This window comes from Penicillium rubens, assembly GCF_028828025.1.
Source record: "Penicillium rubens strain IBT 27055 chromosome Unknown utg000002l_segment0_segment0, whole genome shotgun sequence".
NCBI classification, from domain to species: Eukaryota; Fungi; Ascomycota; class Eurotiomycetes; order Eurotiales; family Aspergillaceae; genus Penicillium; species Penicillium rubens.
Window position 1 is genome coordinate 9,491,648 of NW_026890600.1, and position 18,119 is coordinate 9,509,766.

Genomic DNA, 18,119 nt, shown 5'->3' on the forward strand with positions numbered 1-18,119 from the left:
AGCTAGCGCAACCCAAGCGAGTTGGTCCGTGCCCTATTCCCCATTGGGGCAGCACACAACGCAAATTCCAACCCTAACTCTTGTCTCCGTTCTTAACGCCCAACGCCAGCGACCCTCGTCCCGTCAACAACCCCGTCAACTCCCAGGTCCCGCCTTTAAAACCTCAAGATGACTCACGAGAGCGTTTGGTACAGCCGGCCCCGCAAGTAAGTCGAAAACCGCACGCACACACCAGGCACGATCTCGAAAAAGAGCGACAATGCTAACCGGAATTTCTCTCTCGATAGGTACGGCAAGGGCTCCCGCGAATGGTGTGTTTACCCTACTACAATCCCCCGATGAACGATCCAGTCGACACCGAGAATGAACATCGGAGGAGAGCTGGATGGAATCGAAAATCGATACAGAAGGAACGGGCTTGCTAATATTTGTGCGCCTTCAGCCGTGTCTGCTCCCACCGCGCCGGTCTGATCCGCAAGTACGGCGTAAGGAGAAACCATCCCTCGAACATATTGCGTATTGCAATATGTGGCATGACATGGACATATGTGGCTAATACGGATGGTTTTAGATGAACATCTGCCGTCAGTGCTTCCGTGAGAAGTCCACCGACATCGGTTTCTCCAAGGTTCGTTTCAATTCCTCGCTCGACAGTCCTATCCGATTCTATTCGAACACCACACAACCATATTTTCCGACATGAAAATCCAATCGACAACCGACAATCGAGAATTTGCAATCACCACTACCACCACTACCACCACACATTCACACTGCAAAAGCACAACACTAACCACGAGTTTCAACCTACAGTACCGTTAAGCGAAGAAAAAGAACTGACTCCCTCCTCTCGAACCGTTCGCATCCACGAAATCCATCTACGCACCCGGCTCGACTACGGTAGCGTCCAGTGGAGCAATGTTTCAGACGAGCCCAAAAATGGCGTCTTTGATGTTTTTGTGAATGGAGGAATAGACATCGGGCCTGCGTGTCCGGTGTCTCGGGGTTGCGAATCAAACCAGATCTTGGCTCCGAGGGGAGGATTTGGGGTTGTTGCGTGGAGTGTCTGAAAAACGAGGATTTATGTCATTTCCCTCATCCTGGTTTTTTCTTAACAATTTCAATGACGGAATTTTTCTCTGGGAATCATTCTTGCTCCGGCTTGCTGTACGACTTGCTTGTGGTCTGGATGTGGGCAAGGGCGTGCTTTTGCACGGTCTTGTACCTGGGTTTGGTGTAGCTTTTCATGTTTGGCTGGGTGAGGCTCTTCAGGTGTATTAATGATACATGAGCCTGCGAATTCCTTGTAGTGGCTTTAGATGCCAGCAGATCAGATATATACCTGGTCCCTTCTGCTTCGAGGTATATTGGTGCCCTGGCTGGATAGACAATCAAGTTGACGGCCCATGCGTTATAGGGCTCTTACGGCCCCACTAGCAAGGCAGATAGTCATTTCCATATTACAGGACACTACCCTTGGATGATTGCATTCCTGATAATGGTGGATATAATGTTCAACCTGTAGCTAGGTACCAGTTCCATTTGTTTATGCCTCGGCATTCAGGTCTTCTACTGCCGATAACTAGTTATAACTAGTTAACTAACTATTCTACTTGGTAGATTGATAAGCCTGGTATATATATTCCGTTATTCCTATTATTGGCGGGACTCTTATAGCTAAGATACTCCTTTTGAGCTATAACACCGAAAATGAGTTTAGATTTACTCTATTATCTAGTTAGTATGCAGGCATAATTAGTTGTGATGAACGAAGTTCTACATCATTTCAGATGGCCTAGATATCTTCAATGTTTCTTTTCAGGTATATTTCTACATGTGTCTTCAGATGCCTTCTTGGATACCTTTTCGAAATGTTTTCGAGGTCCTTCTAGTCACTAGCCAGGATCTGTTCTACAGAGCAGCCAAAACACTAGAAATGGAGATCCTACTAATCACCCATGGCGTTTTGACCAATGCATGCAGAATTGGAAGAGAATAGGGACTGATCTTAGCCTAAGAAATGGATTGATTCCGGGTTAAAATCAAGAAACATATTTTAGAACATAGTAATTCGACGTAAGCTTTCTAAGAATAACCAGAAATAACCAGACCTAAAACAGGGGGAAAAACAAATATTTTCCGATGTTCTATAACTAGCTATAGGCTGGATAACGAGATAGGTAGGCGAACGCGCTAATCCTCAGTCCTCGCCCTGGATCCGGGAACGCTAGCGACATCGTGTATGCGATGCGGGTTAGCGCCTTATACTTCGAGCCCGACAATGCTTCTAGTCAATCCCTAACTACATTCGATTATATTCATGTCCGTGCCCAATACCTTCACCCATGTCTAGTCTATCACACGGGATCTGGAGGTATTCACACTATGTTCATTGGTCGCCCGTTATTATTATTACCCCTGGGGAACGGCTAGATCAGAGCCGGTGTGCGGATAGTATTTGTGCCGGACTTCCGATTACTCAGTAAAAGTTTTCTCAACTTGGCAATGTTTCTTTGGAGCTATCGACGTGCCGAAGACTTGATCCCAGCATATATTGCACAGTGTGGCGCCAGGTCATATCGTCTGATTATGGGTATGGAGGTACATATATGTATGTGGGATACCACGGCGTTAGACAGCAGTCAACCACCGAGATTGCAAATCAGACCGTATAGAGCAGTAGCTTAAGGTTATGCGAAGCATGAGTCATATGACAGCCGGCTCGCCTGCACTTCGTACTGGTTAGAAACACGAGGGCGGAGGCGACGGAGCATACGGATGTAATTGGGCTCGGGGCCCGGAGGTAAAACGGAGTTTGCATTCCGGGTAAGAACTGGCCTTAACAGATTAGCAATTTATTCAACGCAGATCCTAGGGACGTGCAGGTGCGTGGATGTAACAGCCCAGCCTTTTTCATGTCTCCGGATGCTCACGGATGCCGGTTCACCAATCGCCAAGGTCGGGCTCGGGCTCGGTCTTGGCCCGACTTTTGTCAGGTGCTCGTTTGCTTCTTTACTACTGGGGGATGATTGTTCACGGCGTCTGTAGAGTCGAAGCACGGAGTATGGAGGACGGAATACGGAGTATAGCTTGGGCGCTTGGCGAGGCTATTGGTAGTGTCAAAGTTGTACAGCACTGAGGGGACCAAGGTGGTTAGGTAACCACATGACGACATGCATCGGGTATGTGTTCATATTGGTGGCTTGGGTCGATCAGCTTTTTCTTTTCTTTACATAGTACTCCGTACTATTTCATGAGGTGCAAATTTGTCTATCGGTGCAAGGACCAGAACGCGATCTTACGTTCGGAGTATCCACGGGAGACAACCTTGGGAGCGGGCTACTACTTGAGGCAACTACCTCAATATCACCTGTTTGGGTAATAAATGGAAGTGCCGAACTTCCGATCGAATTCGTCTGGTTGCAAGTCAGCGTCCATCAGACTCTGTTGTATAGCCCCCACCAAGATGGGGCCAGCCCGAAAATTGCGGCTCGGATAACAAAGCGAGGGGGCCGAGACAGGGATAGCATGAAGTATATGAAAGCAGGTTTAGCACCTGACAAGGAATGCATAAGTACTTGCGTATGTTGTAGGCTTCGGTGATTGGAGGAGTAGATTCCTGATGATCATCTGCTTGAACGGCGGTAAGGCTTGACACCTTGGGGCCCTGGAAACCAAACCTGATATAGTTGGCCTGTGAGCCAAGCAAGCATATTTACATGGTTAATCCTATACTCTATGACACTTTTTATATATCTACCTGGGTATACATCGAATGGATGTAATAGGAAAATGAGAAAATCAGACCAGTCGCCGTCCAGATAGAGTAACGATCGACTACGTCATTGGCCAAGACACTATATTTCTGTCTGTCGTATAACACATGTGGCATCAGATGCAGGTTTACATACCTAGGTACGGAGTACGGCGTACATAATTTTCAGTCGCAAAAGTCCCAAATATTCCAATATTGGAGTTCTATGTAGTCATAGTTCCCAACCTCCCCAACTCGTGAAGTCACCAAAATCCACAAATCCACACATCCAAGAGGCTCCCGAAACACCCGAGTGAAAAGACGAGGGATATATAAGACATTTGGTAAAAAGGAAATGATAGAACCTTAGCTTCATTCGTATAATCCAGCGTAACTAGTTCGTGACACTTTCAAAGTTTAAGCACCGAAGAATATCATACCTAGTTATGTATGTGCTCATGTGCATCTATCTATACAGGAACGAGGTGGATTGGACGTAGATCGGCCTCGAGGGGCTTTCTTCCACGCACTCCTTTTTTTTAATTATTAATTTTTTTTTTCTTTTTCCTTAAGATTCCAAAAGCATTGGAAATCAGCACCGGCGAGCTCTTTTTTATTTATTTAATTTTCTTCCAATTTAATTTTTTAATTCCGTGAGCAGTTTCCCGGTCATTCCTGGCCCCGCCTGGACTTATAATACTGCAATTCCCTCCCTTTCATACTTCAGCCCTACAGCTTCTCCCAAATCGAACAGTCTAGTTCATCTGTCTCCAAGTACTGTGTCTATTATACTTGGAGGAGCATAAAAAAGAAAACAAGAATAAATACGGGTCTAGTTACCGGTTTGACAGGTTTGCTACGTCACGATTCCCATAGAGCTTCGACCTCAGGTTGGAGCTCTATACTTCGCACTTGCATTTCTGCACATACAGACACAATACCATTTCCTTGCACTATAGCACATCTTCTTCCCGATGCCTTTAGCTACTCGGGTCGCATTAGTGGCAACTTTCACTCTCTTTCTCGCATCGCTTGCGACCGCCATTCCGCACGGTGACGATGAATCTATGGACATGGGGATGGATATGAACGCGGGCACCAACGCGCCGCAACCTACCACCACCGCGACACAAGCTACCACCGATGGTCCCATGAGCTATTTTGCATACAGCAAGCACTCCAGCACCATCATAGCTCACATTGCCCTCATGGTTCTGGGGTGGTGCTTCGTTCTTCCTGTTGGTAAGTGGCTTCCCGTGTTGCGCACCGAGCGCGAAAAAAAGAAAACGGACAGAACCTGATCCCTCAAATAGCTGTCATGCTGAGCATTGCCCGCTCATGGCTCGCACTTCCATCGCAATTCCTCTTTCTGGGCTTCAACGCGTTCGGCGTCCTACTCGGGGTTATCTATAACAACCAGACACCAGACCTCTACGAGAACAACGCACACCACAAAATCGGCTGGATCGCGACGTGTGTTGTCAGTGCCCAGGTCGTCCTCGCTTTGCTCTTTGCCTATGCTGGCCGCGGCAAGTCGAATTCGCCCTCTTATGAACACGCTACGTTCTTGCCTGTCGCGACTGACGATGATACTGAGCATGCTTGCCTCAATGGTGCGATGCGCGAGCGTCGCTGGTCTCGCGACAGTGGCCAAGGTACGGATAGTAACTCGTCTTCTATCCGTAGCCCTGGGTCATCATGCGGGTCGCCTACCGAATACGATGGATTTGAAAAGCCCGAGGAACTGCCAGCGAAGGTTACCGTTCAAAGCAGCTGGATACGTCACACGGCTGTTGGTCGCTTCCTGTCAAAGACTCTCCCTGGTCTGATGCCCAGCCGGGTTCTCCGCGTCTTGAACGTCGTGTATAACGTCGTTGACCGTGTCATTCTTCCATTCGGATTCACGGCTATTGCGACTGGGGCTGTGACTTATGGTGGCATCATGAGGGATCGTGAGATCTTCAACGGGCTTGCGCACTTCATCAAGGGTGGTATCTTCTTCTGGTACGGTATCCTGACCCTCGGACGCTATATTGGTTGCTGGGCAGATCTGGGCTGGGCCTGGAACAAGAAGCCGTCGGCCTCTATCGTTGGATGGAAATCCAAGGTTCCCTCGGGTGAAGCAACAGAGTCGTTCGTTATTTTCCTATATGGCGCGACAAATGTTTTCCTCGAGCACCTCTCCAATGCGGGCAAGGCATGGTCTGCTACCGATCTTGAGCACGTTTCGATTTCCGTACTGTTCTTCGGCGGCGGTCTGGTACGTATTCATCTTTCTTTTTCCCGCTCTTCATAGGAATTGATTGGCTAACCTTAAATAGGCCGGTATGCTTTTCGAATCTACTCGCGTCCGTGACTGGGTCAACAAGACCATCCTCGAAATCCCTGCACATGATGCTTCGAATGAAGCTTGGACCCCACCGAGGTCGCAGGGCGTTTCCTTGAACCCCATGCCAGCCCTAGTCATTATGTTGCTTGGCATGATGATGGGGTCGCACCACCAGACTAGCATGACATCGACCATGGTGCACAAGCAATGGGGTAACATGCTGGTTGGTTTTGCACTGGCGCGCGGCATGACATACGTTCTGCTGTACCTCAAGCCTCCGACCTCGTACCTCCCGGCTCGTCCCCCGACAGAGATCATTGCTGCGTTCTGTCTGATCTCGGGAGGTCTGATTTTCATGATGAGCGTAAGTGCATATCTAACCTTGGACCCTTTTTAAGGTTTACAATGTCACCCAAGAGCATGACTAACGTTGATCTAGACCCGCAATGTGATTGAAGCGATGGAGTACTATGAACTGGACGCAATGTTCACCTTCACCGTCGGCCTGGGCTTCAGTGCTTTCATCATGGCCTATGAAATCTTGACAATTGCCATCAAGGCCTGGGCTGTGAAGCGTGCCCAGCGCTCACGGCCAAACTTCCGCTTCCAGTGAAAATTCGGCGACATGTTTGCTTTGATACCCCCTTTTACACTTCTGAGGTTTTTGTTTCATGCTGGAATATACGGAGTCATTTTACTGGTGCATGCTTATGCGACATAATATTCCTTGCAGAGATACCTTGGGAAGGATAGTTCCTTGGAAAAACCCTCGGACATGATATTTTTTTTTTGTGACGTTCAATGTGTGAATGGACTAATGTGGTAATAGTGGTGGGATTGAGACTGGCTGTCCTAGTCTTCCAGATATATGCAGTACAGATATTTCTATGAATGCAATGTTATCTCTTTAAACAAGTTTCATTTTACTCCGTACCCATGTTGGAGTCGTTGGAGTGGATATACGGAGTTAGCAACTTACCCCCGAGCCTTCGTCGTGCCGAGTGCCGAGCACATTCAATCAGATTCTCTCCTGCCACACAATTGAATTCTGGATTGGGAAAAAGACATATAACGAGGCATGCAAGGTCTATGCGAGATCATTGAGCCTCAGTTCTGGAGGATCAGCCCAAGGCAGAGCTCATTAACGGTCAAAGGGGTCCAAGACGTCTGATAGCTCCACGAGGGGCAAGTGGAGTCAGAAGACAAAGACGCAACTGAACAGCCAGTCTGATTGGCAGAACATAACGTCTTGTGGAAATGGCTTGAAATGGCTGAAAGGCTTAGGTTGGACATTGTACGCCCCCGGGATACATTTATAAGCAGTGGGGTACCCTCAGGGCTCTACAGTTTGACGTACACGGACTTGGAAAACCCTCATTTTCACTTTCTATACCCATTCTCACTTCAAAATTCCAAAAATGGCTTCTAACCCTCCCGCTGCCTGCTGTGCCTCTGGTTTCAAGCATGAAGGTACTCCCGCTGGTGAGATCAAGAATATCGACGGAGGTAAGATACTCGTTGCAGCCAAAACCCCCCGCAACCATAATTGTTAACCAAGCCGTTCTCTAGTCAACACCTATATCTCCTACCCTAAGGACAAGTCCCCCGAGAAGGCCATTATCTTCCTGACCGATATCTTCGGCATCTACATCAACGCCCAGATCCTCGCCGACGAGTTCGCCAACAATGGCTACCTGACCATCATTCCGGATATTCTCCAGGGCGACCAGATCAGTGTCAGCGACATGTCATCTGGCAAGGTTGTCCTGCCCACATGGATTAAAAGCCACCAGCCCGAGCACGTCGAGCCCGCTATCGAGTCGACTATTAAGTACGCCCGCGAGACTCTCGGCGTGAAGAAGATCGGCGCTGTTGGCTACTGCTTCGGCGGCAAGGTATGTACTCATAGTCCAGATCCGAAGATCCAATCTCCGAATATATACCTTATAAACCCTGGTGTTAACAATCTCGGTTAAGTACGTCTGCCGCGATATGAAGCCCGGCCTCATTGATGTCGGTTACACTGCGCACCCCTCATTCGTCACCCACGAGGAACTCGGCGCCATTGATGGTCCCTTGTCTATCGCTGCTGCTGGTAAGTTGATGATTGCTAGATATCGTTTTGAAAAATCATCAATGGCTAATTTTGCGTGTATCAGAGGTCGACTCGATCTTCACTACCCAGCTTCGTCACGAGTCCGAGGAGACCCTCATCAAGACTGGCAAGCCGTGGCAGATCAACTTGTTCAGCGGTGTCAGTCACGGCTTCGCTGTGCGCGCCGATCTGAGCGACCCTAAGCAGAAGTGGGCTAAGGAGCAGGCTTTCTGCCAGGCCATCGCCTGGTTTAACCAGCACCTGTAGATAAGGTTGAGGGGTTAGGATAAATAAAATACCAAATAGCCATACACAACACGATTTGATCTCTGACGAATAGACCATTCGGCCAGTAGTAAATTGAGATAATTTATCATCGCACTAACCTGATATCCCGAGGGCCTGTCCGGGTAGTTTATGCTTGCGCGGTTGGTCTTTATCGCGGGGCGTAACTTCGCGAACAAGTGGATTGAATGGTCCGGTTGATCTCCCTTGACTTCTCTTCGATATTTAATATTTCATTTACGTTGTTTCTGACCTTGTCATTCGGAGATCTACCCGTTTCCAGTTGGGGGCTTCTTGTCTCATTGTCTTTCGATTCCCGTCAGGGATCGCGTGCGCCTTGTGAGTTATCCCTGGGACCGGCCCGGAAGTTCAACTAGCGAGGAAAACAGAATCTAACTTGTTCTTTCGTACCAGTCATTAATTGTTTAATTGACCTTTGAACGCAATTGTCGATTCTTCTTAACGGCTCCGACCGCAAATCCTCTCCTTCAGAGTCGTGGGGTATCCCGACTTGCCAGCCCAACTCTACGCCCGCCTGAGTGCTTTCGTCTCAACTCCATTCGAGAGCGATACTACACGGAACATCACCCTTCAGCAACTATGGCGACTCCCGCCGCTTTACCCCCGTTGCCTTTCAATCCGGGTCGGATACGCACATACCTCCTCCGATTACCGCTGTTCACGCGACTGGTGCTGTTGATTATTCTGGCCTTCTGGCTGCTTGAATTCCAGACTATATGGAGTGTTGTACAGTGGGGTGCTTTGATCCCAGAGGAGATTAACCTGGGGACTAGTATGTTTGACTCCATGTTAGAAGTGCATATTGGGCGCATGCTGATCTGTTGGTGATACTAGTGTACCGACTTAACACTTATCCCGTCATCCATATGGGCTTCTTCCATGCCTTTTTTAATGCTATGGCGGTTACGCCGCTGCTGGAGCGCTTTGAGGCAGAACATGGTACTTTGACCGCTATTGCATTGTTTGTTGGACGTGAGTGCTCTGGTAAAATGCAATGCTTATGGCCGTTTTGACTAATGTTGAATAATTTAGCTCTGTCGACTTTCCCCGCTGGGCTTTATATCTTGTTTGAGAGGTTTATCCTACACAGAAATACTTCGGTGGTCGGCGCAAGGTATGCTTCAGGTCACCAGGTCGAATGTTTCAGTAACTGACCTTCAATGCAGCATCTGGGTTTTCTTGCTTCTTGGTTCGGAAGCCATCAAGACCTACAGGTCGCATCCAAACTTCAGGTAAGATTTACTTGGAAAAACCTACTTAAATTTTGCTAACGCCCTTCAGTCTTGGCCCATACAAGATTCCCACCTGGACTTCACCCCTGTTTGCATGTGTCGTTGTATCCATCCTCATCTCGAACGTGAGCTTCCTCGGTCATCTCTGCGCGATTCTTGTCGGCTATCTCCGTGAGTTCCCTTCTCAGACTCTTCTTTTCACTACTAATTGTCGTTAGTCGGCCTCGGATACCTCAAGGTGTTTGTGCCCCCCGAGAAGGTCCTCCGCTGGATCGAGGGCAAGCTGAACCTCCTGGGACGCCTGCCTCACTACGTCTCCGTCGACCAGAAGACCTACGGTCGTTATGGAGTTCTTCCAAGCACCAACCCTGCCGGCGCCAGCGGCAACCAAACACCCATGAGCTACCTCGGATCTACCCAGCGCCTGGGAGCCTGATCTCGGTATTGATGCATTCTTCACTTCTCATTTTTAATGTATATTTTCCACTATAGTTTTTTTATATTGCAGACTCGGGAGCCATTGGATAATAGCATAGCGTGTGCATACTCACATTTAATTTGCACTGTTGGTCTTTGTCGTTCGGCGTAAATTCCACTTCGCGCATAAACAACGGAGCTCTCGATCTCCACTGTTGACTTGTAAGACTCCGAGTTCAGTCCAATTATTCCACTCATTTAACAGCTTCGCCTTCGCGGCACGGGACTTGATTTCCCGATGGTCAATAGTCAATGGCGTTGAAATGTGAGCAAAGCTGACATACCACCTGTCCTTCCTGGCAGTATCGGAGACCCAACTAACAAGATGCCAGCTGCAATCCGCAACTTGCGGAACAATCCCCACTTCCTCTTCGCTCGCCTCCCGAATCTCCTATCCTTTATCTGCGTCGTCGTCGGCGTTGTCTGGCTACTTCTCCTGCCTTTGAATGAGTACTCCCGACAAACCTACATCTCCGAGAATGCGCTCCTGCCGGGCCAAGTCCATGCGTACTTCACGGGAAGCGAGCAGAACATCTTCCGAGGTTATAAAAGAGAATTGGAAGGATTGTTGAATGACGGACAGGCAAGGGGCGGTCAAAAGGACGAGGCGGAAGTGACAGCGGCGTAGGTCGAATGAACCGGACACAGGCTGGACTATTGCTGATACTTGGACAGGGTCTCGGACAAGCTGCAGTCAATCTTGCAAGCGGCGGGCCTTAAAGTCGCCACGCAGAAATACGAATACACCTCCGCCGGCATTACGCACCAGGGGGAGAACACTTATGCTATTATCCATGCGCCGCGCGGTGATGCCACGGAGGCGATTGTGCTGGTTGCGCCGTGGATTACAGCTGATGATAAATTGAACCTGAATGGTGTCACTCTTGCCCTGACCTTAGCGAGATACTTCAAGAGTAAGTCTCGTGGTTGCGCTCCTCTAGCCGGGTTACTGACAGTTATTGCTAGGATGGTCATTATGGTCCAAGGATATCATCTTCCTAATTACACCGGACAGCAAATCTGGGACTCAGGCTTGGATCGATGCCTATCATGATATGCACCCGGCTTCAGTGCAGCCACTTCCTTTGAAGAGTGGAGCGTTGCAAGGAGCACTGGTCATCGAATACCCATTAGATCACCGGTTCCAGTCGCTCCATATTGTATATGACGGGGTCAATGGTCAACTTCCCAACCTCGACCTGTTCAACACGGCTGTAGCCATTGCAGGCGGCCAGATGGGTATCGGTGCCAATCTGCAGGAAATGTGGGGTCACGACGACAGCTACGAGCATCGTCTGCAGACCATGTTCCGCGGTATGACCAAGCAGGGTCTCGGCTATGCCACCGGTGCGCACAGCAGCTTCATGCCGTACCATATCGACGCTATCACCTTGCAGACCAAGGGCGAGGGATGGGAGGACGAAATGGCCCTAGGCCGGACGATTGAGTCTCTTTGCCGCAGCTTGAACAACTTGCTGGAGCACCTGCACCAGAGCTTTTTCTTCTACCTGCTCATGCAGTCCAACCGTTTTGTTAGCATTGGAACCTACTTGCCTAGTGCCATGCTGATTGCTGGAAATTTCACCATAATGGCAATTGCCCTCTGGATGCGGACTGGGTACTACCCGGAAAGCAAACCAAGTGCCAAACCTATGAATGAGAAGGGATCCGCAGAAGAGAAGGCAAAGACGGATGGCATCGCGGAACGACACCTCGCTCTACCACTCTCGCTTGTTGTCGGACTCCATCTGCTCGGCCTTGTCCCGCTCTGGGTCTTTAATAATATATTCCACCAGGTGAGAACTACCAGCCTACAACAACAACAATAATAATAGCTGCTAACAAATCCACAGTACTTCACAACTACCACCTACATATTTGTGGTTGTGGACATCATCCTCCCCCTGTTCCTCGCCGCAATTCTCTCCAACGGCCTGGGTCTATCAAACCCAATCATCCCCCAACAGTACCACCTCATAAAATCATTCTCCCTCCTCCTACTAGGTCTCTCCCTCTCAACCCTCGCCACCCTCAACTTCTCTCTTTCATTCATGATTGGGCTTCTCTGCGCACCACTTAGCTTCGTCGCTCGCCTGCAAGGCTCCGCGCCATTCCGCTTGGCAACTTCCAGTCTGGGTCTGGTGCTTCTCAACCTCGTCTCCCCGCCAACTGTTCTCCTTGGCGTCTGCTGGTATATGGGAATCTCAGTCGAAACTGTTCTCACCCAGGCGGCCTTCGGTTGGGATATTTGGGGTATGTGGACCCAGGTAGTTGTTTGGTGTGTGTGGTGGCCGGCTTGGTTGATTGGCTGTGTGTTGCTGTGGTCGTCGATGTTCTGATTATATTGTTGTACATTGTTGTCTCGTGCGTTTCGTATGGGCCCAATGATTAGGATATTAATAAAATACAAATCCAGGCATCTACATACTTTAACTACCAAGATAAAGAGACAGAAACAAGGACGGGACTAGGGCCCTGGATACCACAGGCTGGCAGTAGGGACTCCCGACATCAGTTGTTGGCGTCCAAGGTACATAGACCAATGCACTGCGAATACATCAGGAGCAAGTGATTGCAACTAGGTGCGTATAACCACCCTTGCTCAATACGTACTCTGAATGTGTGTTCCCCTTGATGTGTTTCATTTGCCACGCCATGTCTTGAAAGAACTGACTCGGTTTCTCATTCTCACTCTAGGGCGCAAGCATCTATCGCCTCACGATGGCAAATTACGATCAAAGAACATTCGGCATTCGACACCAGAAGTGCCCAAGAGAAGGTTAAACAAAGACCGCCTCGACTGTATACATACCCATATTAGAAAGGTCATGCACGGCTGATTCGAGCGAACAATGAAAATATCCAGGATGTCAAACTTGCCATGCACCACATATCCCCGGATCTTTGTTCAGGCCCTTGAACAATACTAACATCTCACATTCATCAAGTCCATTAATGTCGAATTGTCTTGACCAATTGCCACCGGTCGTGCCCTAACTCGGAAACAGTGCTCTATTTCTTTCATGCAATGCCTCTATCCAGTCCCGATTCCAGGGCCCCAATTCTCTCTATCAATCTATATAAAGAATAACGATCCTTGTTACTCGACAAATAGCCGTATTCCCAAGATCTGTACAAGATGCGTTCCTTTAGAATCGACCTTCTTGCCCTATGGCTTCTCTTACTCCGTATGGCGATAGCCGTCCCCCCAGTACCAACCAAGGACGGATATTGCTTCAAATACATCATCCAGGGCTATGATACCTGTGCACAGATTGCCAAAGCACACGATATCACCGAAGCCGATATAGAAAGCTTCAATAAAAACACCTGGGCATGGCTCGGATGCAGACAGCTCTACCAGGGCGACTTTATCTGTCTCAGCGCCGGTAAACCTCCAATGCCAATGGCTCTTCCTCAAGCTACCTGTGGTCCACAAGTACCCGGAACAACACGTCCAGCCAACTGGGCCGACCTCGCCAGCATGAACCCATGTGCTGATTCGAAATGTGTGAGTAGTCCCCATAACCTTCTTAGATTAGTCTGACAACCCAACAGTGTGCTTTCTGGGGCCAATGTGGCGTCTCGGATTTATATTGCCAAAATTACCGCGCGCCGCCAGCCGGTCCTACAGCCACCGTGAAAGGAGCGACAGAGGCTCCGAAATCAAAACCGACTGGTAATGCAAAGGGAACCGCGGACAAGGAATCTCCCAACAAAGACACAAACTCGAAACCTACCAACCCCGACTCCAAATCCAGCAAAGACAACACTACCAAGGCTCCCAAGGCTACGAAAATTACAACAACCACAAAACCCACTACCACAAAAGCAAAGCCAGCTCCGGAACCTAACGTACCCGTACCCCAGTACGAATGGAAAGCACCGTGGGAGATCACGATGTACAGCAAAGCCGGCTGCGAGGGCGACTACTACCACCTCGAGGGCTATAACAAAGAATTCCTCGATGACGAGGGCTGTCTGGCGCTCCATGGTGGTATAAACAGCAAGTTCACCGAGACGGGCGTGACGTGCAAATGGTGGACGGAGGATGGGTTTACGTGGAGTGGGTGTGATACGAGTAAGCTGAAGAAACCTGAATCGTGGGTTCTTGAGAATGGGTATTGTGCTATCTTCACTATCGCTGATTGTGATTGCTTTGATAGCTTGGAGATGTATTATAAGTCGGAGGGATGTCATAATAGGACGGACATTGATCCGCCTAACTTTGCTGCTTTGCAGTGTTCGATTAATGGACATCAATGAGTGACGCGGGGACTTTTGTATATATTAGTTTCGAATGGGATTGTTCTGGTTCTGGTTCGTTATAATAAACTATATCAATGTCTTCCTTGCGGATGACGAGCAAGTAGATATGTCGAGTCAACAAGACCATGGGAATTACAATATTGGAATCACAGTAAAAAGACACCATTGTATTCATTATAATAGAACTTATCAGAACACAAGTGAGATAAGACATCTATGCAGCCCAAACGTCCTTACCAGCCCCCTCAATCCAATGACCGAGCTGGTTAACACCAGCATCCCAATCCTTAAGACGGTTGCGCATGCCATCAATCTGCTTCATATCCAGAACCTTAGGCTGAACCCAGTGGATCTGCGCAACCTGAGCAACCTGATCAATGGACCCACGCAGCAAGCCCAGCGACAAAGCCTTCATAACGAGATGCTCAATCTCATCCGGCTGCACCTTAGTCTCGGACGCGATAGCCTGGAAGGAGAGAGAGCGGTCGTGAGGGGGACGATGGAAGACCATCTCCGTCAGTGCCGAGAGCGAGATCTTCTGATACAGGAATACCCGGTGAGTCTCCAGCAGCTTGTTCTTGCTGATGTTACCGGCCAACACGTCGTAGGCAGTCAGATCGCCCCGGTTGAAGGCGAAGAGAAGCTCGCGGAGCCAGTTGTGCGGGGTCTGGGTCAGGGAGTCCAGAATCGGGTGCAGGAGAAGCTCTCCGAAGTTGTAGATCGTGTCTGATACCAAGGCCGCTACGCTGAGGTTGTAGGCGCGCGATGCGCGCTCGGTCTCGGTGAGTTCTTGCAGGTCAATGCAGGCGAGGTAGAGGAGGGCGTTTTTGTAGAAGGAGGCGAATTCTTGCTTGGCCTGTTGGAGAAAGGTGTTAGCTTTGATTTGAGTGGTCATACCCGGCTTGGGACGGGATGCTCCAAATCACGTACATGGTAGTAGTCCGCGTTCACTTTGTAGAATGATGCGTGCACAACGGTCTCGACCGAGTCGAACGTGTCTAGCACCCGCTGGCAGGTGGCCAGGTCTGTCTGTGCTCCGTCCAGATCCTTCAGCGACAGCTTGACGTTGGCGACGTCAGCAAGTGCGTAGACATATGCATCCTGTGTGTCGGGCGTATCGGTCTTGCTAGCGAGGGATGTGAGGAAAGCCAGTCGTTCTTGGTCATCTAGAGGGAGATGGTTAGCCTGTATCCAACGCAACCGAATGCTCATCAGGGTAGTTTTCGGAGCTTCCAGTCTAGACTGTGGACCACCAACCTGTGCATTCTGTAGCTGCCATCAATCCCAGCGACACAAACTTGAGCTGGTTGACCCGGTCGGCGAAACTGAGCACGAATGTCTTAAACAGGGCTAAGCGATGCGGAGCACTCTCTGGCATGCGGAAAAACTCGACCAACGAGTCTGTGAGCTGGTGCCATAGTTTTCGCTCCCAATAATCTTCAAAGGTGAGGAAGTAGGGTTGTGTCTCTGGGCTTCCTTGTGCTTGCTGCTCGAGCAAGAAGTCGGGGATCTTGGACTCCATGGTGGAGATCTGGGTGCTGTTTAAGTTGAAGTCACTGACAGAGGACGGAGATGCTGAAGTAAGAGAGGAAGGTAGCCCTGGAGGTAAAGTTGGAATTGGAGGTGTTGATGGTTGATGCGGACTGCAAGAGAGCTGATATGATGTCCTCACGTCGGCAGTTTGGGGAGCTCTCGTTCACCGCCTTGGCTTCTACGGTCTTCGATACTTTGCTGTTTCAACGTCAGTTCTCTGCTTTGATTTTGACGATCTTTGATATTATCTAGTTATATGGGCACGAGCAGAAGGCGATAAATAGTGTGGCGCTCAGTATCGTACCTGCATATATGCTTCTTCGTTAGACCTTTCACTGCGTATCCTACAATGTATATATATCCATGCGCCAACCGGATATCTCCTTCGCTTAGGTCCCCTGTACAATTAATCGTCCATTCCACAGAAAATCTGTCTTCCGGTTTGTTCTACCTGCTTCTTTTCTCTCACACAACACCTGTTTTCACTACCATTAAACATGGCCGGCCGAAATGCAACCATTTCGGCTACCAGGGAGTAATTAGGGCCCAAAACCGAGTGAGTATAACGGCACCCGCTTGCTGCACACCCGAAAAGAATGATTGGCTTCCAAGGTTACCTACATATGTACATACGTAGGTAATGTATGAAGATACCTAAGCCATGCGCAAGAAGAACTGCTGGTTTTTACCCTTGTTACCGCGCCAAGTCAGGACTGGGGTGTCATCTGCAGTTTGGGACCCTTGAATGTCCAAAACCTGACCCGGGTTACCAACACTCTCAATGCTATCGAAAACAGTCAGAAAAACATTGGAAAATAAGATTGAAGGCTTAGGGGGCAGACCTGTAAGCTCCACTTCTATCCCGCACCGGTATGATCTTCCATCTCGCGTCTGGGTTCATCGGGCTTGTCCAGTTCAAGTGAACGTTGTCATTTCCCCCTTTAGAAAATGAATTAGTAAAGTCATCTGTATTGCTAGTTCAAGAAAGAATAACATACCCCTTGTTGCAGTCATATAGAGACCTTTTTTCTGGTGAAGAATCAAGTATTCATCGTTCCCAGCAGCTGCAATAACGTACTGCTGGTAGTACTCGCCATATTTACCATTCGTGAGATCGGCCCTGGCTATGTTCAGCATACGGGCTAAATATCTACATAGGTAAATATATCCTCACTCACCAGGTACCAACTCGTTTTCCTTCCTCGTCCCCTCCCCAAATGTTCAGCACTTTGTCACTGTGCCGAGCCCAGATCTTGTAGTTACCGGGGCCAGTAAAGTCACTCATGATGATCAAATTGAGATAGAAGGACTTGTGAAGAATGGAAGTGTGAAGGAATTGTTGATGATCAGAAAGTCAAGGAAAGCATCGCATTTATATGTTGAAATGGGTAGTTACTTTGCCTCAGATTTCGTTGCTCCCCCTACACCGCATGATGCACATGAGATACGTCAACTAATAAGTGGCCAGAAGATAGATCATGGCTGGCTACTCGATTCGAGTGATGTAGGATAGTCTGTGCGTGCACACATGTATGTGTTAACTTCAACGTTGAATAATAAGAGGAAACCATGTAGAGGACCTAATCCTACGGGTGCCGAACTGGCCGCTGCCGGTCTTTGTCTCACCTTGGCCATCTGGTTCCTAACGAGGATGGTGATGATTCAGTTTATTCAATGTACCACTGCTATGCGGTGCTGTCAGGCCAGCCGAGAGCTGGTCCTGCCCTGGGATTTACGGCAAGTTGGTTAACAAAAAGCTGTAGGCTGTTGTTTGCATAGTTTATTTTTTTTTATTTTATGATGCTTCGTCGTGGCTAGCTGATCGAGTGACGATTTTCACCGTGCAGAGTATATGTTGGTGGTTCAACTATTGCCATTCTGCAGCTCTGAACGGCACACGCTCTCACCGACCCTTGTCTATTACACTCTGATAATGATAGGAGCTAATTCAGGTAGTCCAATTGATAGCAGCTTTTCTCCGTTCTCATAATACATGGATGTGATACTTGTGGCCTACACCGCAAGTGGATTGTATACACTTGTATACACGGGATAGATATAGACTCATATCCGGTGCCCAAGTGTTCTGAGCACCCTACAACTACGGACGGCACGGCCCGTGTG

General features: G+C 48.9%; 7 protein-coding genes across 7 annotated transcripts; 5 read left to right on the forward strand and 2 right to left on the reverse strand.

The window, feature by feature from the left end:
* Positions 1-53: 53 nt before the first annotated feature.
* Positions 54-703, forward strand: N7525_006035 (40S ribosomal protein uS14; the record flags this gene model as incomplete). Its single annotated transcript, XM_002564154.2, has 4 exons — positions 54-206; positions 288-311; positions 443-485; positions 572-703. Exons 1-4 carry the CDS (start codon positions 169-171, stop codon positions 701-703), a joined length of 237 nt encoding a protein of 78 aa, XP_002564200.2. The 5' UTR covers positions 54-168.
* Positions 704-4,728: 4,025 nt separating this feature from the next.
* Positions 4,729-6,696, forward strand: N7525_006036 (Ytp1 family protein; the record flags this gene model as incomplete). Its single annotated transcript, XM_002564152.1, has 4 exons — positions 4,729-4,996; positions 5,068-6,014; positions 6,076-6,447; positions 6,523-6,696. 4 exons carry the CDS (start codon positions 4,729-4,731, stop codon positions 6,694-6,696), a joined length of 1,761 nt encoding a protein of 586 aa, XP_002564198.1.
* Positions 6,697-7,501: 805 nt separating this feature from the next.
* On the forward strand, positions 7,502-8,445 carry N7525_006037 (dienelactone hydrolase family protein; the record flags this gene model as incomplete). The annotated part of the gene is made up of 4 exons (XM_002564151.1): positions 7,502-7,589; positions 7,653-7,978; positions 8,061-8,178; positions 8,243-8,445. The coding sequence occupies 4 exons, from the start codon at positions 7,502-7,504 to the stop codon at positions 8,443-8,445; spliced, it is 735 nt and encodes a 244-aa protein (XP_002564197.1).
* A 618-nt stretch (positions 8,446-9,063) lies between these two features.
* Positions 9,064-10,152, forward strand: rbd2 (rhomboid protease family protein RBD2; the record flags this gene model as incomplete). The annotated part of the gene is made up of 6 exons (XM_061213586.1): positions 9,064-9,256; positions 9,319-9,456; positions 9,517-9,598; positions 9,651-9,716; positions 9,766-9,887; positions 9,935-10,152. 6 exons carry the CDS (start codon positions 9,064-9,066, stop codon positions 10,150-10,152), a joined length of 819 nt encoding a protein of 272 aa, XP_061070607.1.
* Positions 10,153-10,518: 366 nt separating this feature from the next.
* On the forward strand, positions 10,519-14,459 carry N7525_006039 (GPI-anchored transamidase subunit GAA1; the record flags this gene model as incomplete). Its single annotated transcript, XM_002564149.2, has 6 exons — positions 10,519-10,817; positions 10,869-11,107; positions 11,160-11,989; positions 12,047-12,505; positions 13,309-13,704; positions 13,752-14,459. The coding sequence occupies 6 exons, from the start codon at positions 10,519-10,521 to the stop codon at positions 14,457-14,459; spliced, it is 2,931 nt and encodes a 976-aa protein (XP_002564195.2).
* Positions 14,460-14,676: 217 nt separating this feature from the next.
* Positions 14,677-15,984, reverse strand: N7525_006040 (proteasome regulatory particle lid subunit RPN9; the record flags this gene model as incomplete). Its single annotated transcript, XM_002564147.1, has 3 exons — positions 14,677-15,318; positions 15,393-15,628; positions 15,720-15,984. 3 exons carry the CDS (start codon positions 15,982-15,984, stop codon positions 14,677-14,679), a joined length of 1,143 nt encoding a protein of 380 aa, XP_002564193.1.
* Positions 15,985-16,649: 665 nt separating this feature from the next.
* Positions 16,650-17,280, reverse strand: N7525_006041 (RICIN domain-containing protein; the record flags this gene model as incomplete). Its single annotated transcript, XM_061213587.1, has 4 exons — positions 16,650-16,779; positions 16,838-16,934; positions 16,994-17,115; positions 17,174-17,280. 4 exons carry the CDS (start codon positions 17,278-17,280, stop codon positions 16,650-16,652), a joined length of 456 nt encoding a protein of 151 aa, XP_061070608.1.
* Between the last annotated feature and the right edge of the window lie 839 nt (positions 17,281-18,119).